The 26687-nt window shown below is 41.0% G+C and overlaps 1 protein-coding gene across 8 annotated transcripts in view; it reads left to right on the top strand.

The window, feature by feature from the left end:
- The window catches only part of iqsec1b (IQ motif and Sec7 domain ArfGEF 1b), a 157581-nt gene that overhangs the window by 121344 nt on the left and 9550 nt on the right, over positions 1–26687 (top strand). For 7 of the 8 annotated variants that reach the window (XM_044023312.1, XM_044023311.1, XM_044023310.1 and 4 more), the window contains 9 exons: positions 16985–17264; positions 19326–20578; positions 21078–21239; positions 22346–22468; positions 23669–23835; positions 24293–24432; positions 25677–25706; positions 25947–26072; positions 26168–26267. In XM_044023312.1, the coding sequence (XP_043879247.1) occupies positions 16985–17264; positions 19326–20578; positions 21078–21239; positions 22346–22468; positions 23669–23835; positions 24293–24432; positions 25677–25706; positions 25947–26072; positions 26168–26267 (2381 nt within the window). Of the gene's footprint in view, positions 1–10443; positions 10573–16984; positions 17265–19325; positions 20579–21077; positions 21240–22345; positions 22469–23668; positions 23836–24292; positions 24433–25676; positions 25707–25946; positions 26073–26167; positions 26268–26687 lie in introns of those variants that run through there. The other variant, XM_044023314.1, reaches the window with a different exon arrangement.

The following is a 26687-nucleotide window of genomic DNA, read 5'->3' as shown; positions in this document are numbered from 1 at the left end:
AGAGCATGTTTTTCACCAAATAAAAAAGTCAGATGACTGACTGACAAAGCGAAGTGACGACCGGAGGAGATAATTATAGAAGAAAACACAGCCTAGAGTTTCAGTTTTAGGAGGGTGCCAGTGGAAGCCAAAAATAATCCCCAATCATTGAGGGTAATCAAGTGTGTCACACCAGGCTGCCACTCCCTTCCCCAGACAGGCACACGCACAGGCACGCAGCCAACTCAACGCCATCATACAACCTTTCCTCCATTTCAGCCTCACAGCTCTCCTTGGCAGAGGTGAAAACACCAGCAGGAGGGCAGGGAGACATGTGAATAAGAGAAAGACAGCCTTTATTGCAGATGCCAACATCAATAGCACCCAGAGGCTGCGTGTAGACAGAGGTGCTGCCTGTCCTTCAATAACCTCAGTGTGAGTTACACACACCACAGAAAGGGGGCCGGGACAGGAGCTGGCAGATGAGAGCCAGGCAGGGTGGTGCCTATATGAGCCTCACCAACCAGAAGTAGCTCAGTGTTCCACTGGAAATCCATCTGTGTAACAGAGGAGAAGAGAGCCCTGCCTTTATTACCTGAGCTTTACCATTACAGCTCCAGGTCTGTTTATACTTTGTCAAGACATACCTAGAGTCAGCTGTACTTTCTCTGGGCTTCTGCACAGTAGAGGTAGGTTTATCTCTGTCATCCTCACAGGCACAGTGATCTTTTATGTGGCTTCATTTCTTTCTTTTATAATGTCTGGCGTCCTTCATTTAGGCTGTTTATTGCTAGTACATGGTGCATGTGGACACATGTTCTTATGTTATAATAAGATATTTGTGAGGTGAGTTAATTGGTCTCATTTTGTCTTGTTATGTTACATATTTGCATTTTGTTTTCCTGTCTTGTCCTGGCATTTTGGTTACTTTGCTATTTGACATTTCGCAATGTATGGCTTTGGTTATTCCCCTTGTGGAAGATAATAAACAGCATAATAGAAGATAATAGACTTCTCAGTGTTCAGTCCTGTGCCTTGCAGGAGATAATGTACAGCTGCTTTCCCGAGCTGCTGATTCCTTTGCCTGGATAAAGCATCGTTGGAAGCAGCAGGGGCAGCAGGTGTGTCTGTAGCCTGTCATGACCACTTAACTACAATCTCAGAGTGGAAGAAAAGAAGAGGTGGGGTGATGCAGATAATTCACTCTTCCTCTACCTCTCCATTTCTCCCTGTTCACCTCTGGCCTTGTTAGTTTATCATGTTTCATGTTGTTGGTAACGGTGAAAGTGGGGAGATTCCTTCAGTTTAAATCTTCATTTGCAGGCCACAAATTCCTGTTTTAAGATTTGGGTTGTGCCAACCACCCTATAATGTTTCAACACTTGGCCAACACAGCAACCTGCAGCTATGAATTGGAAATACTGAATGAACCTAAAAAGCCTCATTAACACTCTGAAAAACGTCTTGACCTGAGGAGAAGGAAGAAGGAAAAGAAACAAAACAGAAAGTTACAGCCACAGTTAGCTCACGCTCGCTCTCCCCCTCTCTCGCACACACTTTGTTGGTGGATAGTCAACATATATATAATGTTAATTTACAGCCCATTAGTCTTAACTTTACTTACTTTTACATACTGCAAAAATTAATTAAAAATAAGAAAATGCTCTAGATTGTTAAGAACTGGGATCGCGAAAACCATTTTAAATGCAAAAGGTTGCTGTTAAATGAAATGTCGAATTAATTGTTCAGTTGTTTCACCTATTATAAGTTTTATAATCTCAATTCTAATTTAACCTCAAGATGGGCTACATGTGCAGAGTGCAGTTGCAGCTGAAAGAAGAAAAAAAAAAGCTGGAGCAGAAATAGAGTTTCTGCAGACGTGTGTGGAACATTCAGTGGATTGAACACTTGGCTACATTCATTTTCTCCACTCCACCTGGAATTAAACCTCATTTCATCCAAATAGTTTGACGCAGCTGCTGCCAGGAACAAACAACTTCATTCGCAGAGCTGACGACAGACCACCATTCAACATTCAAAGACTCGACTGATGTATCCAGTCAGAATCAAATTTTTTGTCTACCTGTCGCTGTTGGATTGTATTCTAAAGAAATAAAGAGACATTAAACCTCAAACCATGATTGCAAATGATCTGCACCTCAGCTTCTCAGTGACTGTGTCACTGTGTGCAAATACTTATAACCACACTAGGCCTCTTTGAGATTTTCCCTCAAACTCGAAACAATTTTCCTTTTGAGTGTTCTCTCCTTTAATGTGGGTCATATGGGTAAAACCTAATGACACTAAATGACCACAGTGAGCCAGCTGTAAAGACTTAACTTTCCATTTTTGTTGTTGTTGGAATTGTAATGTTTTATAAGGAGGCAGATGTTAACATTTTCAGGGATGGACTTATTCCCACCCGCTATAATCCCTTATATAATCACACATGACATTACATTTCAAATTGAGAATTTTAGTTATAGTTATGATTAGGTCAATTATTATAATTTGTTCACACCATTGCATAGAATATGCAACATAATCTCCAGAATCATGTGTTAGACTTGTACATTTCTGTGAGCCATATGTGAGCTCATGTTTTCCTGAGTTTGGTTAGGTTTAGGCACCAAAACACATGGTGTCAGCATCCTCTCCATAAAAAAAAAAAAAAACTTCGCAGAGTTAGGATGATGTCCCTATAACAACATCCCCATAATAGCACAGGGACTCACACATGGTTTGGTATAAACTGGGTCTCAAATCATCAAAGGCTGCTAAAAAGGTCACTTTTACAAATGCTGTCATGACGTCTATGACACAATAGCACAGCAAAATATTAAATAATAGTATGTGCAGAAAAGTAATATAGCAACATTTTACTGGGATGCTGTGATCATGCGACTTAAATCTGCTGAGCTGCATGTCAAATCTATGAGGAAAATGACTTTGTTATGTCCACTGTGACTGGCACTAAAAATGAATAATAATTGTGATTACATCTTTGATATTATGAACTCTTTTTGCGACAATGATGCTTTTTTTTTTGTAGCAGGAAAATGGAAAAGATGACGAGCTGATGAAGTGTGACCAGGCCTTAAACTGCGGCCATCACCTGTTCAGCCTGCCTCATCTTTTCAGTTCCTGTTTTTCTCCATCACACATCCTAGTGTCCTGCCCTTTTAAGACACAGTCTGAGCACACCCTGTTGGGCTGTTCTTCCAGGAAAGGGAAAATGTTTATGAATACTAATGAAGCGGCATCTTGTCCAACAGAGCCTAAGGTCTGCGTCACTGTGATGCTCTTGTCTGTTTTCACTACCAACACAACATGTCAGGATCTGCTGCGACTCCTGTGTGAAAGACTTGTCTAGGCTCAGTGATGAGTTGTTTGAGAATGTGTGTGTATCTCTTATTACCTGGTGTGCTACAAATCTGATTTGCTCGGGAATTTTTGGGACCCAACGTCTTGGTTAGTTGAACTTCCTGTTGCATATTTCGCTCTCTCTCACACACGCACACACACACGCACCTGACTTCATGTCTTTTATCACCACATAGCATCAGAGTTCATTCAGACGCTATGCTATGTGGATGCTATGTCTGCAAATAATTCATTCCTGGCAATAACAAACTCTGGAGATAGGAACTGGTGATACAAACTAATGTCTGCAGTGAAACAAAAACATGAAGTAAAATCAAGAATAATTTAAATTTTCCTCGATAGATTTTGAGTCAGAGGCAGAGGTATACCTAGTTTTACTGGTTGAGACCAAATAAATTTAATTATAACAGATTTGAAACAAGCATGGGCTGTCACAGTGGGGGTATATACAGTATATATATATATACATATATATATATATATATATACAGTATATATATATATATATATATATATATACATATATATATATATATATATATATATATATATATATATATATATATATATACATATATATATATGCATACATACAGTGCTCAGCGTAAATGAGTACACCCCCTTCGAAAAGTACCATTTTAAACAATATCTCAATGAAAACAAAAACAATTTGCAAAATGTTGACAAGACTAAGTTTTATTTAACATCTGTTTAAGTTATAACTTGAAAGTAAGGATAATAATATAACTTAGAGAACAAAATTTATAGTTTTACTCAAATTGGGGTGATGCAAAAATGAGTACACCCCACTGAAAGTCTCTGTAGCAAGGCTAAATTTTAGACTACAAATGTCCAATTTAACAATAATCAACCACAGGTGAGTCTAACTATTCATCACACATGTGTCCAGCAGACAGTTGACTATAAACCCCTTCCCATTTCATGTTGTTAGCAATGGCACCACATGGAAGAGAAATGTCTCAAGACTTGAGAAAGAAAATAATTTCTTTACACCACAAAGGTGAAGGCTACAAGAAGATCAGCAAAGCTTTACTTATCAGTCAGAATACTGTAGCAAAAGTGGTGGAAAAATTTAAAAAAGATGGAACTGCAACCATCTCACAGAGACGTCCAGGTCGTCCACGGACGTTAACACCTCGACAGGAGCGTCTCCTGATGAGAAGGGTCAAAGAAAATCGGCATGCAAGTTCACTGCAGTTATCCAAGGAAGTAGAAAGCCAAACTGGGGTGACTATTTCCCGTGACACAATATGGCATACACTGCAGAGGAATGGCATGCATGGGAGCTGTCCCAACCGAAGCCTTTCCTAAAGCCCAGGCACATAAAAGCCTGCCTAGAGTTTGCCAGGGCCCATGCTGACAAAGATGAAGACTACTGGGACTCTGTACTTTGGAGTGATGAGACCAAGATAAATGTTTTGGGAACTGATGGCTTCAAAACTGTATGGCGTCGCAAAGGTGAGGAATTCAAAGAAAAATGCATGGTGCCTACAGTGAAACATGGTGGTAGCAGTGTCCTTATGTGGGGTTGCATGAGTGCTGCTGGTGTCTGGGAGCTGTGTTTCATTGATGGCATCATGAATTCACAGATGTATTGCTCTATACTGAAAGAAAGGATGCTACCATCACTCCGTGCCTTTGGTCGTAGTGCACTTTTCCAACATGACAATGATCCTAAACACACATCGAAGGCCACTGTTGGATTTCTGAAGAAGAACAGGGTAAAAGTGATTCAGTGGCCAAGTATGTCTCCTGATCTGAACCCAATTAAACACCTATGGGGAATTCTGAAGAGTTGAGGATTACTCTCCATCGAGCATCCAGTCTCTAAAAGAGATAATTCTTGAATGGAAAAAGATTGATGTAGCAAAATGTTTCCAACGTTCATTCCATGCCTAGAAGACTTGGTGCTGTCATTAAAAATCATGGAGGCCATACAAAGTACTAGGTTTAGTCGTTTTTGTTGTGGGGTGTACTCATTTTTGCGTCGCCCTTATTTCAGTAAAACTGAAAAATGTGTAATCTAAGTTATGTTATTGAACTTACTTTCATGTTTTAAGTTTAACAGATGTTATATAAACTTATATATATTCAACATTTTGAAAATAGTTTTTGTGTTCATTGAGATATTGTTTAAAATAGTACTTTTCAAAGGGGGTGTACTCATTTACGCTGAGCACTGTATATACATACATACAGTACATTACATTTTGTAGTTTTGTATACACCAGACATCATGTACACATTATTACTTACAGTCCTAGAAAAATGTACATTTACAAAGGTGGCTGGGGTTAGTAGAGTGTGTTGTACACGAGAATAGGTCCGGCTTATACGGTGGAGTAGTCGTTCGGTGGCCGGGAGGGGCAAACACACTGCAACGACCCAAATACTGCTGGCGTTTTGGGACTTGCTGGTGTTTTGGGACTTGCCGGTGTTTTGGGACTTGCTGGTGTTTTGGCACTTGCCAGCGTTTTGCGACTTGTTGATCCACAGCGTGGATATATACTGTAAATATGCAGCTGTTTTGTGTCGTTGCAGTGCGTTTGCCCCTGTCGGCCACCGTAGGTTAGCACTGTTGCCTTGCAGCAAGAAGAGCCAGATTCATAACCTGGTTCAAACCAGGACCTTCTTGCATGGAGTTTGAATGCTCTCATTGTGTGTGTGTGTGGGTTTTCTCTGGGGAATCCGGTTTCCTCCCTCAGTCCAAAAAACATGCAGAGGTTAATTGGATACTCTAAATTGACCGTAGATGTCAATGTGAGTGAAAGTTTCTTTGTCTCTGCAATGGAGTGGCGACCTGTCCAGGGTGTAGCCCTATGTCAGCTAGGATTGGCTCCAGCACCCTTTGACCCTCATGTGGAGGTACACAATGGATGAATTAAAGTTTGATTCCTGGATTGCCAGTGTACTTATTGTGTTTGTTTGCATCATTGTGTAATCAGGAATTAATATGTATAATAGTGCAGGTAGGTTCACTTTCAATTGCACCATGTGGTTTCGATAATCAAACTAAATTTGATTGTTGATGTTGACTTTAGTAGGTATATTGATATCATACCTGATTAAAAATAATGGCCAAAAGTACAAAAACAACACCCAGGTTGTAATAAATTGTAATTATTCTACTACAGCCTCTGTGAGAGACTGCTTAGTATTTACAACTCACAACAGTGCTGTGGGTTAATAGTGTTGGTTCAGCACTAGAGCTCATTGGTGGCTCAGAAACAGGATGGAGCTAGAGTTACTGTATGAGGATTAGTGGAGATAAATACTAAATACTGCGCCCTGGACAGAGGAGCCACCACTGCTGAGCATGAACATTACACAAATTCAATGCCATATGCTCATCAACAAAACATCCACTGCATTTTACCTGTCAGCTCCTGATTGTGCCTCGTATAATGCATATTTATGAACGTCTCAAATGGCTGCACAAAAGTATGGATTTAAGGGACGTAGTATGTATGTACAGTAAATGTCACTTATAGTTCATGGAACCATGGTATTAAGATAAAGTCATTGGTCATACCTTTCAGATTATGTGTGACTGTATCAAGATTTTTATTAAGATTTTACTTTCTGCAATATGCCAACAAATATATGCTATTCTTGTTTCCCATACATTTGAATTGTATATTCAGAGGATATTCTACACCACAGAGTTCCGTAGCTGACATCAGTGGACAATATTTCTTGTTGTTACCAACAGTAAAAGCAGGTATAAGCAGAAATGTGAAAGGTTTATTGCACATCTTGGTTAATCCTAATTTTCCACTGCTCTCATTGTGACATTTTATAGTCTGTTATTTCTGTACGTATGTATTTTTCTCACCATATATATTTGGAGAGAATTCAATGTGTGGTCATTGCTGGACATTTTCGTTTGTTTCAAAAGGAACAGAGTAGACGGTGCAGAAGAATCAAGGGTGTTTTAAAGGCACTGAGAGCAGGGGAATTACCTTCCAGATTATTTCATTTTGGAAATACAATTATCTCTTGATTAAAAGAAACTGCATTTTGTTTAAAATGATTAGTTTTTTAATGAGTAGCCATGTAATAAGCAGTGATTAATGTATTGCTGTTTTGTTTCACCTTGTTAGAGTTTTTTTAATTACCAATTTACGACTGAACTCAATTGGGTTTTACAACATAAACTATCTTGTGTCATATTTTTCAGAGCTCCCTGTTCTCGCTGCATGGTGAATCTCGCCAAGCTCTTTGTGTTCCTAATGAGCGCTGCTGTTGTTTTCTTTCACAGACTGGCCATATAGCTTCTGGGGAGGCGGATGTGCAGACACATTATGTCTCCAGCTGGTGCTACTCTCACAAACTGGTCAATTTACTGACTAAGCAGACCAGAAAATGCATTGTCTCTCTGTGACTCTATTTTTGTCCCTGCTGAGCGAGAACCAACGTCATGCTACTGGGAGTGTTTGGGCCTGGAGTGGCACGTCATCCACCTAAATGCTGAGGGAGGTTCAGACAGTTGGATGCTGGAGATAGAAGGAAACGGGAGTAAGAACTACTTTAATGGTGGTTGTGTGACACGCTCTGTGTGACCTGTTGTGGAGCTGGGGCTGAGGCGGGGATTAAAACAAGAATGAGGGACCCTGTTGTTTCCACTTTGGAGAGGTTGACAAGACAGGTGTGTCTGTGAGACAAGGCCTTAAAAGAGCTGCCTGCTGCAAAGAAGCAAAGAAACTGTCACTACCATTTTTAACCCTCTTACTTACGCTTACTCTTACTTACTTGCTTTAAGCACGTAGTCTAAGAATGTATATCTCAGGTACCTTTGTTATTCCTGTCGTGTCCACAGGCTAGTCTGGTTTCCTCAGGTGTTTTCATTCTACGCACGCACGGTAAAGGTCATGAGGGGAACCTGATGCAAAGTGGAGTGTTAGAAGACCAGCAGCACAGTCAGCAGTGGTGGAATAATGAGATGTGCTATTCTAGAATCACAATAGACAGGCTTTACGCCAAACACTGTGAGGAATGAAGATAATGTTTATAATCTCTGAATGTTAATCTGCATAACTCTGAAAAACCATCAACATACTGCCTGAGGGGGTACTCCTTCACTTTGATTTGGTAGTTGTGAGAAAAAACAAGGTGCAGTAATAGGTTTGTTGTTTGTTTTGCTTTGTTGATCAATAATCCCAACATTGTAATCATAATATAATTAAGTAATCTGAGAGAGTTATTCACCTCCTCTTTGTAAACTGGCCAGATTAAAATGTGCCTTTGATAATCCAAAACACATTGAGTTGGTAGCAACTGCATGAGGTTTCTCTTAAGGATGTTTCACCTCTCATCCTTCTTGAATCTGCAGAAAGAAACTTCAGTCCAGTCCAGTTGCCACCGATATGATGTACTCTTGTATAATACTACCACAACTTAGAATTAGCATCAGGTCATTGGCCATGGTAAAATAGTCAGACATGCTCACTGTAGCAAACATATCACAGACCTCAGTTTAGATTTCGCTGGGCCTGATTTTGAGAGTCCCTGAATATCGTTAAGTTACACACAATGTTTCCCACTCACCAAACTTACAGCTTACTATATTGCAAGTCAATGACCCATCGATATTATGCTGACGCTTCACAGTGTTGTTTTAACAACGACATTAATGGGGTGAAAGGAATGATGTACAGGCCCTCTCATCCCTGTTCGTTTTCCCTTTGTTTGCCTGTCATTGCCAGTGTCATGTCTGTGATATGAGCGTGAGGCTGCCCATTGCATCTCCAATTTTATCACCGTCCAGTGTGTAACCACATATTCCCTTTCATCCCTTCTCAAGTCCTGTCTGCGCCGTATCGCTCCTCACTGTCAGGACAAACATAAGAAGGACAAAAAAAGGTCGGCTCAATAGCAGCTGTCCCTCTGCTTTCAAACAGATGCACTTTAAGTGGGCGTTAACTGCTGCAGCTTTACATTAAGCTTCCCAGTCAAGACCGAGGCTAATGGGAAGAACTGTCTTAGATAGTATCCAGGGCTTGATTCAATATTTGAATTAGTGTCAACTTGGATGTAAACTCATACTTAACAGGCCACAGATCCAGACTTTGTCGCATTTCAGGTTTTCTAGCTTTGGGTCATGAATGCAGAAATCACTTCTTGTTTTTTGTAAGTCCTGTAATGACCCATAAGAGGCACATTATGCACCAACTCCCTATTCCCTGTTACTTATTATATCCTGACATTAGGATAATGTTATGTCTTTTTTATTATTATTTCTTGAGGCATGCATTGACCTGGTTACAGTGCAGAATCAGACCTTGCAGTCATGGCAAATCTCTACCCAAACTAAAAAAACATTCTGTTATCATAGAGCTTCGGCCGATAAGATCTTTGGTTCACTTGATACACGCCCATTGTTTGGATAATGATGTCATTCTGCGGAAATAGATAGGCCCCTCATCGCTTCATTTTTGGGGCCAAGGCAGGGGAATAGGAGTGGAAGGGAAATCACCCTCAACATCATAGCGCAGATTATGGGAGGAGATGTGAGTCAAACATTCCCCATTAACTTGAATTGTTTGTCCAAATGAGAGCTCAGTGGGCAGACTGAGCAGACGGCTGTTGCTTGTTCTAGTTTAAAGCCTTGATCAGCAGTCGTGCTGAGGACGTTATCAAACACTGTGCGTGTTCCCCAAATGAAGCTGAGGGTTTACATGCGACAACAGTTGTACCCGGTGTGAGGCTCACATTACTGTGTCCATAACCTCCTCAGTCACAGCAGCTAAAATGGTATATCCAGGGGTTTCCCCGGGCTTTTATCCCTGCCCAATGCTAATAATAAAGCCACCAGAGCTTGCTGTCTTGCTCTCTCCCTCTCTCTGTCCCTCCCACGTTTGCATCTTGTGCGTTGTCCCTTCCTGTTTGAGACCCTCTTGATCTGTGGAAGTTCTCCTGCTGCTATAAGACCCAGTTTCCTATGGAGGAATTCCCTCCTCCCCCTCCCTCTTCCTGAGGACGCCCCTCCTTGCTAGAATGAACGAAGGCCAGAGCTGAAGAGGTGTCCGAGCAGTGCGGTCAGGCCGACGCTATGTTTGACCAGGGGATGGAGTAACGGAGATGAGGGTGGTGGTGGGTATGATGTAGGGCCTCAGAGGGCAACATGTGGTGCCTGCAGTGTGCTTCTGACAGGACTCAGTCCTTACTGGAGCTGGACTCAGATGGCTGGTAAGCTCAACTTTGAGGGGTTCCATGCTGGTGTGGTGTGCTGTAGTTTTAATAAGTTGCTTGACATGCACTTTATGGCATTATGCAGGTTGTACATTTCACTAACGTTGGCTCCTTTATTCAGGCACTGCTGTCAGACTCAAATAAGATAATTTCCAACAAAGTTGCTATCACTCGATAAGTTGCCAGAAAATGTGGTGGATTACGTGACAGGGTACAGAGCTGCTGATAAGAATCACAAGGAACACGCTTACATGTGAATTAGAGATGAGACCAATCCAATATGGTATCAGGTGCTTGATTTTGACTTGACTGCCATATTAAATTGTGGATTATTGCGTGTATTGCAATACATGTTTTGCACATTTTCCGTGGTGACGCCGACGATCTGTGCGCCCACATCATTAACAAAGGCAAAACTGACATTTATTGGCAAACTGCAGCATCCAATTTAACTTTTTGTCATTATACATAGCCAAGGCGGTACAAATAAATTGCAGTATGTCGTAATACAACACAACAACATTCATGATACATTCAAAAGCTAAAAAGAGAATAAAAAGTCAATACATTACCATACCAGAATTTCAAAAGGCAGATATTATAATTAAGTGGCTATGAATAGGAATGTAGTGACGATCATGTGCAGCATTTCTATTTCAGTTTCAGTTATTATGTCAATGTAAGAAAGATGAAGTGCATTCAGTAGAGTGCTTTAAAGCATATGGGCATATACTGTATATATGGAGCGATGGAACTCAGTGGTAGAGTGGGTCGTCTTTCAACTCCAACATTGTGGGTTCGATTCCCAGCTCTGCTAGTCTACATGCTGATGTGTCCTTGGGTAAGACACTTAACCCCTTGTTGCTCCTGACGGCTGTGCGGGCAGCGTGTGAATGTGTATGAAAGATGAGTGATAGAAAATGCGCTGCACATAGATGTGCTGTATGAAAGTGTGAGTGAATGGGTGAATGGTAAAAAACTGTAGTGTAAAGCAGCTTTGAGTGGTCATCAAGACTAGAAAAGTGCGACATAAATACAGACCATTTAGCATTGAAACATACATAGGGACAGCAGATATCCATCCTGAGCCTTGTATTTTAGTTTTAGGGAGTGTAAAGGCTTGAATATGGAAACAAGAACACTAAACAAGACAACTGTGACTTTAAAACTATAGTGTAATAGTGTTTAGATCTTGTGTTGCCTCGCTACATTACCACACTGCATACAGGAAGTGATCCATTTTATGTAAAGACAGACAGAGTCAAACAACAACGTTGCACTAGTAAGGCGACATGACTGGTGTGTATGACTGAAAATACAAAGCAGTGCCCACAAAAAGTTTCAGAAGTGAATTCTACTGCAAAAAAAACCCTAATCCTTCATTCGTTTGGCAGTATAAATGCTCCAGTCCCTGCTGCTGGTGCACACAAACACTCCCTTAGGTCTGATCGTAGACTCTGAAATATTACATAGAGGCAGAATATCACCAAAAAATCACCAAAAAAGGTTTGCGCTGTAATTTTAGATCACATGTAACACACAATACCACCAAGTGAGTGCAAAAGAAGCTGGTTGCTTGAGTGTGTGTGTGTGTGTGTGTGTGTGTGTACTTGTATTTATTACCTCTCTTGGACCTGTACTGGCATAAACTCAGAACTGTGTACGTTGGTGTGATTAATTCATCACAGTGGAGTGTCACACTGAGAAGATGCTCATCTCGAAGAGCCCCTCAGCGGCACAGCGAGGGTGTGACGAGAGGAGGTGTTGACAACTGAGCTGTCCTCACATCACCTGGCCCTCACACTGGAGCCGTCACTTCACCATCCACAACCAGCCGGCACTTTATGCACTGTCATGGGACACTGCAGTTCTTTGTTGGCTTTTGAATTTGAATTTAAAACAAGGGAAAGTAATGTGAACACCCTTTGATGTGAGTGTTTAATTTGCTGATAGCAGTGTTGAGTTTTGCATTTGGCATCTGTGTTTGAAGGCAGCCTCAAAATACTAGAAAGGGACTGCTCGGGAAGTATTTAGATTCCTAAAATATATTATATGTCTCCTGTGGCTCTCTGGGAGTAATGGAAGAATAAGTTTTGACCCTTCTTATTCTGAATATGTCTGCTGACACTTGGTTTTCATTCAACATTTTATTGGATTCAATTGTTTGTTTTGTCCCCTTCAAAAATAGCCTGTGTGCATGCGTTTCTTTTTTTTTCTCTGTCAAAACTTCCCAAATATAGACCCCCAAAAGATGTCATTTTGAAAGAATAGGATTATTTTTCCAGTGACTATTAAAGCCACCAGAATGTAATTCCAGCAAACAGGCTCAATCTACAGAATCTTAATTAGCCAGGACGCTAAGTACTCCAGATTCACCGAAAGTTATAAACTGTGTGTATATATAAACATCTTACTCTAATACTAGCTTTTTTTTTTAATGAGTGGAAGATTCGTACCAGTATCAGTATTTCTTTTTTCTAAATCAAACATCATTGTCCTGAGATCTGGTCATGAAACCGCACAAGAAACAATTATATACGTATAACTGAGTAAAAAAGATGGACACTGAAAAGGAAAACTTCACTCTCTGTGGTGATGGGGTGTATCTGCTGATCTCACCTTAGATGATAAAGGTGGCTGTGCATTCAAAGTTAATTTGATTAACATGCATGCCTAACTGAAAGGGGCTGCGCCCAATTTAGCCCAGCCATTGCATAAAATACTTGCTTTCATTGTTTGGTGAACTCTAGCATTAGGTTTTATAGGTATAGGTATTAGGTATATTATAGGTATATAGGTATAGGTATAGGTATATTATAAGTAAGGTGACATATAGTAAAGAGCAACAGAGTTTAGATAAGAAGTAAGGTGGTGCTGGACATACTGTACAAGTCAACAACCACAGAACTTTGACACAAGAGGTTCATTCCATGTATTAGATGTCGCTGTTTTTGCTACACTCCTTGTGTATTACATTGATTTTTCGATCATCAAGATGTCACCACCAGGGGGCATTTCATGAGATGCTACTATGAGTTTGTAGAAGACAACTGCACCGATGCCACGTCATGGCACCAGTGGCGAGTAATCCTGTTTCTAATGTGAGGATGACTCTCAGTTGTTTCAGAATAAGATTCCCTCTCTCTTGGCTTATTCTCTTGTTCTTCCTCCTCTTGTACTCTTATCCATTTTGCCTCTTGACTTAAAAATTGATTGAATGATATTCATTTTAATGAGGCTGTGTGAATACTTGGCACAGGCCCTTAGTTAGACCATGGGTCAAACCAAAGTCATCTCTCTCCATCTCTTCCTCTCTTGCTCTTTCCCCCTGTGCATTATAAGGGAGTCAGATCAGTAACACTTTAGTTCCTGTGGTGAATCAAAGACGAAGATTGGGTTCATACATTTTAAAAGTGTACCCTTTTGTGTTTATAGTTTGAATTTTAAAAGACATGGCATGTCCTTCTAAGGTGTAACTAAGTGCAAACTAAGAACATCATGTTCAGCATCACTAATGCAATGCAACCATGTTAAGTGAAGACATAAACATGCCTGAAGTGCTACGATAGCACTCTAGAAGGCTTGTTTTGAAATTCATGCTAAGCCACAATAAACAAATGAATATTTCCAATTACACATTTGATTCCACCCTGTAGTCTGTTTAGAGGACTCTATATGTCTGATTAGATTTGGAGAGGAGAACGAAGATGGCAGAAAGAAGACATCTTTTAAAAATAGCAACAAATGACAGTTACGGAAATGTAACATTTTGTGGTCCGCCTCCTCGATCACTTTGTTAAGATTGTGGTCCTGGTCAGCAGCTTGGGAATCCACTTGGTCCGCTTGTACTAAAAAGATCAATGTCAATCTGATTTGTTCTGAGCTGGAGTCAGGAAGTGATTCGTTTAGCATCAAAAAGCTGTTGCTTTGCCAAAGAAAGTTCCCGCACGTTTATATTTGATTCTGTGAGCAAATGAAACACATGAATCCCCTGAGGCTTAGAATCCCAGCTTAGAAACCAATGGTCTGGATAATGCACATCAACATTTATCCTCCATTTAAGTTGCAGTAAGCAGGAATGCTAGAGAAATAGTCGATTGTTGAGTCCCATCCGGGTCGTTAAAGACAAATGCTCTGTACTGTGCCCGTCCCACTGGATAAGTGGGAATATACACGTGCTGTATCTCTCAACTGTTACTGTCTGACTCTCGTCTTGACCATTTTTGTCTGTTTCTTATGTTGCTTTGTAACACTGACAGCTGTCGACTTTACCTCTGAGGGATTGTGTACTCGCAGCTGCTTAGTAAAACAGCCATTAGGAGCAACCGCTCTGTCTGAACGTATCTGTGATTGGTCTCTCATCAAAGGCCACATTTCCCCAAGGCTGGAAACAGAACCAAGAGGAGATGCAAGATGACAAAAACACTCAAAAAGAAGTTTAAATCTGGTTTGTGTCGCGTGTATTATTGCAACCATTTAAAGCTGATGGTACGGCTGTCAACAGATGCCAGTTTCTGGGCGTCAAAAATCTTTAACCTGTTGAAGGTTTTATTTCGGTCTTTATTATCTAATGTTGACACATTCCCCCACTGAGCTCTAGGTATTTGACAAGAATGTAGCGATTGATGTGCTTGAATGGACGACCTTGCTCCAAGTCTTTCTGCCTCAGCCATTAGCACATGACAAACAAAATGAAATGATATGGATCGTATTCTGCTTTGAAAAGGTAGAAATGTTGACGCTACCTCCATAGATTTGAACTGGCAAAAATGAAGTTTTAAAGACGGTATCTGTAAATACGAGAAAGTACGACTGATCGACTGAGCTGTTGTTACAAGGTCAGGTTCCTTGATGCCAGGAAAAAGAATGCTTTGTCATCTGCTTTTTTTTTTATCATTCTACAGTTTGTCTGTATGGATTATAGCTGTTTGCTTTTTTTGTCGTTTATTTTGATATTTGGGCATTTGTGATTCAACACTAAAGGGCAAACTTATTTTTAAATAAATATATTAGCAGCACTGTAGAGCCTGACCTTGATGGTGCACTTGTCGGCAATGCTGCAAATCAAGGAGCAGGACTGCTTTGTTGCAGTATTGGATTTTTGTGGATCAGTCCATGTAATGAAATACACTTCACTGCTTTCACACAGCAGCACTACGACTATCTGCAGCCTGCTCTCTCAGAAAGCCACTGCTTTTTCTTTTTTCTTATTTTTTTTGTTTTTCACTGTTTTTGCAAACTTCTGGAAACATTACATTTGTGAATTCTGTACAGGAAAACATTTGACATTTGGCAAATTGATTCATATGTGTCACATCAACATTTCTAACTAGAGGGGTAAATGTTTAGACGTGGTTTAAAAGGTAATAAAAGAGTAAAATTCACACACACACATACAATAAATAAATAAATAAACATTATTGTACTGTAGATGATAACATGGGCTGTCTGTTTTCAATGTTTCCAATGACAAAGTCACGTAGCTTTCAGATATTTAGTTCATATTTCCCATCAAGAGGTGGGCGAGGTCTGAGATGTCAATCCTTCCTTTTTCTCATGTCAGCAGTTCCTCTTTGCTGAGCTGGCTTCCTCATTTACGTGGAATCTCTGTGTAATATTAATGAGATCCTTCTTGTTTTAACATTTATACAGAGAAATGGACTTAAAAATGTGAGACTTCTGTCACTGGAGAGGACGTGGTGTTGTTTCACACTTTGATAAAGCAGTGAACATGACTTAGTTTCCTCAGAATTACAGTTTCTGACATAGCGTCACATATACCACAGACCAGTGCAGCTAATCACCGTAGTCTAAGAAGGGTGCAGGAAGTGATCAGATCTGCCGTTGACATTTAAGTGCTGCTGTCTCGGGTGTTGCGGCTGTTCACCGCTCAACACCGCCTGCCATGGTTCATCCAATTATCTTCTCAGGCTGGTGCTCCTGTGACTTCAAAAAATCCTTGTTTATCTTAACATTCAAGGAGCTGCTTCATGCTTCAGTCACTCCCGATATTGTTTTGCTTTGTGTTTGGAGAAAGTATGAGATGGTGGTGGAGGTGAAGTGATATCAATGTTTGTTGAGCTTTAGCTATTCATAATTTATCCCTAGTCATTTAATCCCTTCTCATCGGTGTACATTGCTTGCTGCTTAGGGGGATTTGAGGTTATTCCTGATTGTAAAAGGAACGTGAAAAACAAATGGCAGTGCTTGAATGTGTAAAGACAAATCGCAGTGCTCAGATTGCGGCTATAAATGCTCTCATCCACATTTATACCCTGCCAGCAGTATCAAAGTTCACTCTCTATCTGTCACGTGCTTCTTGCTGAAACACAGAGCAGTTGGTGATGTCAGGAAAGTGACTCAGCAGCAGACTAATCCAGCATGCGTTGTCTCTCCCCATGTGCTGCAGTGTGGAAGGTGATGCTCCAGGAAGCGAAGTGGGAGCCTCTGTGGACCACAGCGGTGGCTATAGTTGCGTACCAATAACCCGCAGCAGCGGGCTCAGCTCCGACCACCTGGACAGCCAGCTTTATGGGCAAATCTTGCTCCCTGGCCACCTGCGACCTCGCCGACCCAAGCTCCAGCACTCGCAGTCCATCCTCCGCAAGCAGGCAGAGGAGGAGGCCATCAAACGCTCTCGCTCACTGTCAGAGAGCTATGAGCTCTCATCAGATCTACAGGACAAGCAGGTGAGAGAGTTGGGACACACACAATACATCATTTCCTTTACTACAAAGTAACATGAACCACTGGGGCATAGCCCTTAAGTGCTTTTGTTGTCATGATACTAGGTATCTGGACAGCTTATCACAAATGAGCTGAAAAAGTTCTTCATTAATTTTATAGGGTTAGCCTGCAGGTAAAGTGGTAAAGAGTCTCTTTTTTTTTAATGTATCTTGATTTTTCTTGCTGAGATCTATCCAGGCCCAGTATTTTGGACTGGATCCAGAATGGGGAAAATATGATTTGATCCACAGTGTGGTCAGCACTTTGAATACAATTTATGTAGTTTATGTTTTAAAGTGATGTTTATTAACAAATGGATATTTCCAATTACACATTTGCTCCCACCCTGTAGTCTAATTAGAGGACTCTATATGTCTGATTAGATTTGGAGAGGAGAATGAAGATGCAGAAACCCTTCATCCTGTTTATTAAGTATCCTTCCAGATGCTCTAAACTGAAAACAAATTTAATTAGTTTTCAGTTAAGGGCATCTGGAAGGGTGTTCTGCAATTTAAGCAATACGTTAAAATGCATGGCCTTGTCTAGTTTTTAATCAACTTGTTGGAAAATGTATGCAGCCTGTTTTTGTCATAGGCTAGGAGCAGGTTAGATAACCACGCACTGCTCTTTACAGTATGTTTAAACACCACAACCATAAAATGAATCCTGACTTGTAAGCTGAATAAGACACATTTTTGCATAGAAAACGCAACCACAGTGTCTGTAACACAATATCTGTAATGATTATAGAAAAATTACACTATCTGCATTTATACTGATCCCTTAAAAGCCTTGCGCTCAGTGTTTTTCTCTTGGAAAACTGATGACTCAGGTTATGAAGCAAAGGAATTATGATATTCCATATCCAAAAAAAAGACAATGGCATCCACCCTGTTTTGTCCGGGCTTTTCACACGGGTGCTTATTACGCCGCTGCAGTGATCAAACAGGAAATGCTAGAGTCATGAAAGTTTTCACTGTAATTGGAAGTCAATGTAAAGAATAAAGGATGGATGTTTTCAGAGATGATTTGCTGAGGCAGGTGAGCAGGGAATTACAGTAGCTGAGTCTGAAAGAACTTAAAGGATGAGGGATAATTGCAGTGTTTACATGGAATAGACAAAAAAATTGGTCAAAACTGATAATGAGTCCGCTTTGTTCCACTTATTGGGGTATTACACTTGCTGACGCAAAGAACTTACAACTTACAACACAGAAATACATTGAGACCCAAACACAGCTGTGTCTGTGTGGGGGAGATCCTGTTCCACATGTTGTAACTTCTTCAACATGTTGTAACTTCCTCAGTCATGATCCATGTTCCTTGTCACATGGAGCAAGCAAAATCAGTGTCATTTTCACCAAGTTCACAGGTGGAACCTTGAATTACAATCCATTTTAATATCAGTTCAGCATTCTGTATGTAATACATGCCTGGCTGACTTACTCTGTAACACTGTAATATAGTATTAGGCCTTTACCAGTCATCATAATTGATTTACAGTCCGTCACAGTCCACTGTTATCCAGTGATTTACTTGAGTGATAAAACTCTAAATTGCAGACAATTAATAAAATGTCAACTTGTCATTGTCATGTTCCTCATTAGTAGATATAATAAAGCTATCAAATAAGGCAACATCATCTGTCAGTGGCTGACACCATTGTGTTTTAATTCTGCAAAGCTTTTTTTTGGGGGGGGAGTTTATGCATCGACTGCGACAGTGTGGCTGTTTAATTCACATGAAAGAGTGAGTCATGATACGTGGCCATTAAGATAAATACTTAAAGCTCTGTTAAGTGCTTTATTGTAAATGGATCTTAATTAATTTCATACAGGAGCATTTTATTCTAAAAAATTAGTACATAAGTACAGCATCTTTTTTTATTATTGTGCTTATCGTGACTGTTTTCACCATTTGACACCCGTTTTATTGCAGACAACCTTCCAAGCTAAATGACGATTTAGACTCTGACCAGTTGTTTCTCAGGATTTATGTCTCAAAATGTCCTTCTCCCCCTGCAGGTGGAGATGCTAGAGCGTAAATATGGTGGGCGTTTCATAACCCGGCATGCAGCCCGTACCATTCAGACAGCCTTCCGCCAGTATCAGATGAACAAAAACTTTGAGCGTCTTAGAAGCTCTATGTCTGAAAACCGTATGTCCCGACGAATCGTCCTATCCAATATGAGAATGCAGTTTTCCTTTGAAGGACCTGAAAAAGTCCACAGCTCCTACTTCGAGGGAAAACAGGTCTCACTAACAGATGACAGCTCGAAAATCGGTGCGCTGGTGCAATCAGAACATGGCGGGGATATGGGGGCGCAGGGCAAGACCCCCACAACACAAAGTGACTTTACGGATGCTATCACAGAACTAGAAGATGCTTTTTCCAGACAGGTGAAATCTCTAGCAGAGTCCATAGATGATGCTCTGAACTGTCGTAGTATGCATGGTGATGAGGGCCACTCTGAGTCAGGGAGAGGTCACCAGGATTTGGACAGCTGCCAGGTGAAGCCCTCCCACAGTGCCTCAGATCGCCAAAAACTGGATGAGATGACGGCATCTTATAGTGATGTAACGCTTTACATTGATGAGGAGGAACTATCACCGCCCCTGCCTCTATCTCACTCTGTAGATCGACCTTCCAGTACAGAATCAGATTTGCGTCACCGCTCCCTCAACTCCTCCCAGGATTACTGGTCCCTGGCTCATAAAGATGAGAAAGGAGACACAGACACCAGCTGCCGCAGTACACCTTCCTTAGAATGTCAAGAGCAGCGCTTACGTGTTGACCACCTGCCCTTGCTGACCATTGAGCCTCCCAGTGACAGCTCTGTGGAACTGAGTGACCGCTCTGACCGCAGCTCCTTGAAGAGACAGAACGCATATGAGCGGAGCCTGAGCAACCAGCAGAGCAGCCCCAAACACATCAGCCACGGTTTGCCACCCCGAGGGCCTTCAAGAGAAGATGACTCCTCCCGCCATCGGCCACGACAGCTGGAGGCACATCTGGCCATCAACGGAACTGCAAACCGGCAGAGCAAGTCTGAGTCGGATTTCTCTGATGGTGACAATGATAGCATCAACAGCACGTCCAACTCCAATGACACCATCAACTGCAGCTCAGAGTCCTCATCCAGAGACAGTCTGAGGGAGCAGACACTCAGCAAGCAGACGTACCACAAAGAGACTCGCAACAGCTGGGACTCACCTGCTTTCAGCAACGATATCATCCGGAAGAGGCACTACCGCATTGGCCTAAACCTCTTCAACAAGTAAGTTCCAACAAACTGTCCACACGGACACAGACACGATCATTGCTTGCAGTCACATGTTACATACCCAATCAGGAATAGAAGATGTTACGTAAATTAGATCCAGGCCTCTTCATGTGGTTGAGAGAATATTTTTTGTTGGACAACCAACATGAAACTCTTGTGTATGATAAATATGCCAATGACGTTAATTGAAACACAGCTACAGCTATCGGCCTGTTCTTAATTTGCACCTTCTACTTAAGGTGCAAATTAACCCAGGACTCGTTCTGCCCCACTTCCTCGTCATCTAAAGCCTGTGTCATTATGTTTAATCACAGATGATTGTGGATTTGGTTTCTGTCATAGCCAGCAATTAAGTTCCTTGAAATCATTTGCGATAAACACCATGGGGAAAAGTAGCTCCCGCTCCCCACTCTCAGGGGCAGATTTGGACAGTGTCATCACTATTTCTTCTTTTTCTCTCTTTCTGTGTCTCTACTCTTTCCTGTTTTTCCAGGAAACCAGAAAAAGGCATCCAGTATCTGATAGAGCGAAACTTTGTTCCAGACACCCCAGTGGGTGTGGCACACTTCCTGCTTCAGAGGAAGGGCTTGAGTAGGCAGATGATTGGCGAGTTCCTGGGTAACAGACAGAAACAGTTCAACCGAGATGTCCTTGAGTGAGTTTGTAGCAATTCATGCCTTTGTATTCTGTGTATTTATATGCAGATGAATCACCCTGAAAACATTAAGATTCAGGCTTTTGAATTAAATTGCCACTGCAATTTTTTTTTTATCTGCCTCACAGGAACATAACTATAATTTAGTTAAAAGTAGGGTTGCCAATTTGCAATCTACTATCATTCAAACAGTCTTTTGAGCACTACATAATGACTCATGTTACCATCCAGGAAGTAAACAGAAATAGGATCCACTCAGGAATTTGCCATGATGCTGACTTATACAAACAGATTCCATTCATAGTCTGCAGTCCTTTTTTTTATATATATAAAGACGGGAAGTGATAGATACATTTTACAGCTCTGATCCATTTCATCATTCAAATAGTGCCTCTTATTTATGCTTTACACTGGACAGACTTATCGGAATCCCACTGTCAGCAGAACAGCTTTATCAGAGACCATTGAGATTCAGTGGAGGAGAGGTCTGTCAATGTCAGTTTGACCGACGTATATAAAAAACTCCTTCATTGAGAAAATGTCTATAAATCCTGACACGCAAAGGTATCAAGGTATAAGGCCTCTGGTGACAAGAGGCACAATCCTCTCTTTAGTTAAAAATAAGTACAAGTAAAAGGACTTTATTTAAGTCATTTGTAGCATAGATGCTCTCAAGTCAGACATCTGCATTTAAGCTGCACACACATGAATAATAAGTGCTCCCATAGCTCTGTGAAGGTATTTAGCTTATTTCCTTGTGTTTTAATATACACATATTTCCACAAACTGTGTATTTCTACAACCTTTGGCACATCCATAAACCATACTTTGCACCCTGCGCACTCAATAAGTTCTTTACAACTAGTTGTAATTTACTGTTATGAGGTTCGTCTAGTGACTAAGGCAGTGGTGCAGTGTGGATTGGACATCCAGAGGGCTGTCATTGAAATACAATACACAGATCACAGATGGTGCCAGAGGAAAATGAGGCATTGCAATGACTATCAAACATATTTACCAAATGTTTGTGGACATTTCTTTCTTTTATACTTTATATTCTTCAATCCAAACTGACCCTCTCACTTCTGCTGACTGTTTGCCACCAGCTGTGTGGTGGACGAAATGGACTTCTCCAGTATGGAACTGGACGAAGCACTCCGGAAGTTCCAGGCTCACATCAGAGTCCAGGGAGAAGCACAGAAAGTTGAGCGGCTGATTGAGGCTTACAGGTAAGAAAGTGGAGGGTGTAACATGTCTCATGGCTCCGTCCTCCAAACCATATCATGCAGAGTTCCCACAAGGAAACAGGCAAGGGGGAATAAAGTAATGTTTTTGCCAGTGTGGTCCTACGTCATCTCAGACCAACTGATTGTGTGACAGGATGATCATTACAGGGTTTATTCCCATGTCTAGTGTTTATGCCAACACGGTGTGTATATAATTAATGAATATCACGCACTGGCTATGTATTGTTTCTGAAACACCATTATCTTCGAAAGCAGAGGTAATACCATAACGTTGAGGATAACCTCACCCACAGGGGATGCTATTTGTTCCTCATTAATTTTCTCCAAACCTCTGGTAAACATGTGATCTCATGCTCAGAGAGAACCCGCTTAGATCAGCACAGAGCTATAGGACATTAAACACCACATCCACTGTTCTTTGAGGGATCCAACAAAAACGGATCATCTACCTCGCACCTGCAGCCCAGTACAGATACCATGATGAGCTCACTTACTGTTTGTTGACAAAAAGACTTAATACAACGATTATTTGATAGCTCTATTGACTGTCACCAGTACTGGCTCATTGTTCTTTTGACTTACGCATTAATGAAGCATAATGTGACAAAATGGCCACAGCACCGACAGTGGAAAGTTCACTTTCAATAATTCAGCAACACATGTGTCTGAAGTGGAACTAATCAACATACGGGAAACTTACTGATTTATTATGTCCCAAAGAAAAGTCTCCATGGGCTTTTTTGCGGACATGAATTTCTAAAAATACTGTTCACATCACTTATGATGAACACAGCATGAGATTTTTTGGGCCAGACGCATTCACTACAGTATGAGATTGTGTGCAGCGTCCACACAGGGTGTGGCACCAGGCTTGAGCATGTACTGTAGGAGGCAGGACACTACAGGACGCTTGTGTTTAGGTTCACGAGGGTTCTTTCGAAAACAAATGTGCCTTTTGTTGGAATTTCATTTCATGAACATGTCCAGACTGAAGTGAACATTTAAAAACAGACATAGCGATGCATTCTTGTGTCCTGACTAACTTTTTGTCTTCCTTGTTCAGTCAGATGTGTGTTGCAGCTTGCCAAATGATTCTAACAAAGTCAACAGCGACTTCAATGAATCTGTGATTTCTTATCAAACATGAACTCAGTTGGACTGTGTCTAATATCCTGTTTGCAGCCAACGCTACTGCATCTGCAACCCTGGTGTGGTGCGACAGTTCAGGAACCCTGACACCATCTTCATCCTGGCTTTTGCCATCATCCTTCTCAACACAGACATGTACAGTCCCAATGTCAAACCCGAGAGGAAGATGAAGCTGGAGGACTTTGTCAAGAACCTTCGAGGTAAGTGCACTCCCTCTCTCTGTGCCTGAGGCACAAAACATATGTAGTCACCTCAAACTGAGTTTTGTGAATGCATTTTGCCTTCATTAATATCACTGTAAATAAGGGTCCTTTAGGGATTTGGGAGGTGGGGAATGTCATAGTGAAGAGTTTCAGTTCTATTCAGGTGACACACTCTCTAATTGCCCTGAGCAGATTTTGTGGGTATTAAGAGGGGCTTTGCGGCATGGCTAACCATTTCTCTGCCCATTGGAATATCAGCAATTAAAGTACAGTATTGAGTGGAGAAGAAATACTCATCCTCAATGAGTTGTGAAGGATATTTCTGTGTACACAGTGAGAAATGTGTATGTAAGTAATTTAGGGAGTTCCTCAACTCGCATTAAAACTAGTTAGTTAATCATTAATCCCTTTCTTTTTTTTTGCCTCTCCCTCTCTCTTTCCCTTTCATCCTCAGGGGTGGATGATGGGGAGGACATCCCTCGAGAGATGTTGGTCGGGATATATGAGCGGATTCGCAAGCGGGAGCTCAAGACGAATGAAGACCACGTGTCTCAGGTTCAAAAAGTGGAAAAGCTGATTGTTGGAAAAAAGCCGGTAAGTTTGGCCTTGGACTGCTGTTGCCGTTGATATGACAGCTTCTCTCTGTGTACTTTTAGAATGGCTCTAGTTCAGGAAGTTACGTTCCCATTCATTTTCTCCATTGACGTTTCAGAAAATCGTTTTGAATCTGGAACCAGGCCGAGTAGCTACAAGATGAATTGAAACCATTTACACGTTTGATTTTGAGGAAAGTGCAGGAGTGTGTATAAGATTATTCTATGAATAAAGGAACTATAAATCTCATAAATCTTGTGAATGATCCCTTCCAGTGCCCCTTTTCTTTACATGAACCAAAATAGTGTTGCAGTATGACTTTATATATGCATATAGCATTGCCAGCATATTAGAAAGGAGAGTCATGGCTGCTCTGTGGTAAATGTAATGTATTGCATAATGATTAGACCATGAACGACACAAACCAACATGGTTTTCAAGGTTGTGCTCAAGGTAACAGCGAGCGCCACTGAACAGAGATGCTGTTATTACACCTGAGGATTGTACTTAGTGTAGTATTTCTCCTTGACATCATAAATAAAATGTTTTCTTCTTAATGTGGAGTTTATATCATTAGGAAGTGTGGCTCTCACAGAAACACATATCATTTTACGTTCTTTTAGCTATTGATGAGTCTACCTTGGGCATTTACAATATTACGGCTGATGATTAAAATCTAAGGGAAATATGTGTAGCACTGCAGTATGTGAGTAAATTCAGTGTTGAGTTCCTTTTTACTTGGAGAACCACATTGCTATGCCCTTTTTAATACCTGAATCTAGGAGCATACATAACCAACCTGCAAACGAAAATAAATGAGTCCAGGCTTAACCATTCTCTACACTTCCTCCTGCAAAACAGAAGAGAAAAGAAAGAGTGTGAAACTCTTCAGGCCTGGAGAGCTTAATGCTCTCTGACTGTAATATGTCTGTTACCCTGCAGCCAGCAAATGAAAAGGACTGTCTGATGAGCTTTGTAATAATGAATATGATTAGTATCCTCACAGCCCACGATCTCAAAGGTGTTCACTTAGATCTGTCACCCTGTTCATCATATCAGCAAGACAAATCAGCAAAAGTCCAAGGGACCTTGACATGTATCTCCAGTGTTTTCTCATAAATCTTGTTTTCTGTATTTTAAAATGTGGCCCCTAACATTAACTTGTTAATATCATTAGTTCAAAATCCTATATATGTCTACTAATCCATGTAAATTCATGTCTTTATTTATCTCTTACTCTATAGATTGGCACTTTACACCATGGTCTTGGATGTGTAAGTATTTATTTTTTGTTTATCTACATCAATGGTTACCATGGGCTAATGGGGGGATAATGGTTCTTAGTCTGTGACACCATTATTTTGGGGGTCAGGAGCTGAAAAGTTTCGGAGCTTCTGTTGTATATATTTGACTGTTCAGAGTAACCTTTGTAAAAAATACAGATGCGTTATGAAAGAGGTGCTAGCTTTGTGGGTTGTATATGGTTCAGAAATGATGATACACTTTGTGTGCAGGTTCTGTCCCTACCCCACCGACGACTTGTCTGTTACTGCAGACTTTTTGAAGTTCCCGACCCCAACAAACCACAAAAGTTGGGCGTTCACCAAAGGGAGATCTTTCTCTTTAATGACCTGCTAGTGGTATGGCACATGTTCTCTCTGCACATTGGGAACACATTAAGACATCCCACTGAGAGAGTCTGAACCACATTAAACGCTATGCTCCTTTTTCACAGGTGACTAAGATTTTCCAGAAGAAGAAGAACTCGGTGACATACAGCTTCCGGCAGTCCTTCTCACTTTATGGCATGCAAGTGCTGCTCTTTGAGAATCAGTGTAAGTGCCCTGGAGATGTTTATGTAGACTTCTGCACGCTTCAAATGAGTGAGTCTGAGAAGTCTGTGTGACTGTCCTGAGACCGATCAGTTTGATCGCGGTATATGTCTAAATTAGGGAAGGAATGACACTGCAGCATTTTGTTTATAACAGAGATGGCTGCTGATGATGTGTCAAGGCCTGTGCAATCTGCTAAACCATCAGTATTAATCTGTGTAATTGGATGGTGTATTTTCTCCAACAGAAAATCGAACAACTGCACTTAAACTGCTTCCAGAGACTTTTCCGCCGCACTGTGCTACATCACATTTTTTATCAGTTGGTTGTAGATCTGTCTAGGTGCGTCCAGAAGCATTGTGTTCAGGAAACAACAATAATACCCTTTGGAAATTAAAACAATTAAGAGACACAAACTCAAAT

This window comes from Solea senegalensis, linkage group LG4, assembly GCF_019176455.1.
Source record: "Solea senegalensis isolate Sse05_10M linkage group LG4, IFAPA_SoseM_1, whole genome shotgun sequence".
Taxonomy (NCBI): Eukaryota; Metazoa; Chordata; class Actinopteri; order Pleuronectiformes; family Soleidae; genus Solea; species Solea senegalensis.
The sequence above is the reverse complement of the archived record's forward strand: the minus strand, read 5'-3'. Positions and strand labels throughout refer to the sequence as shown.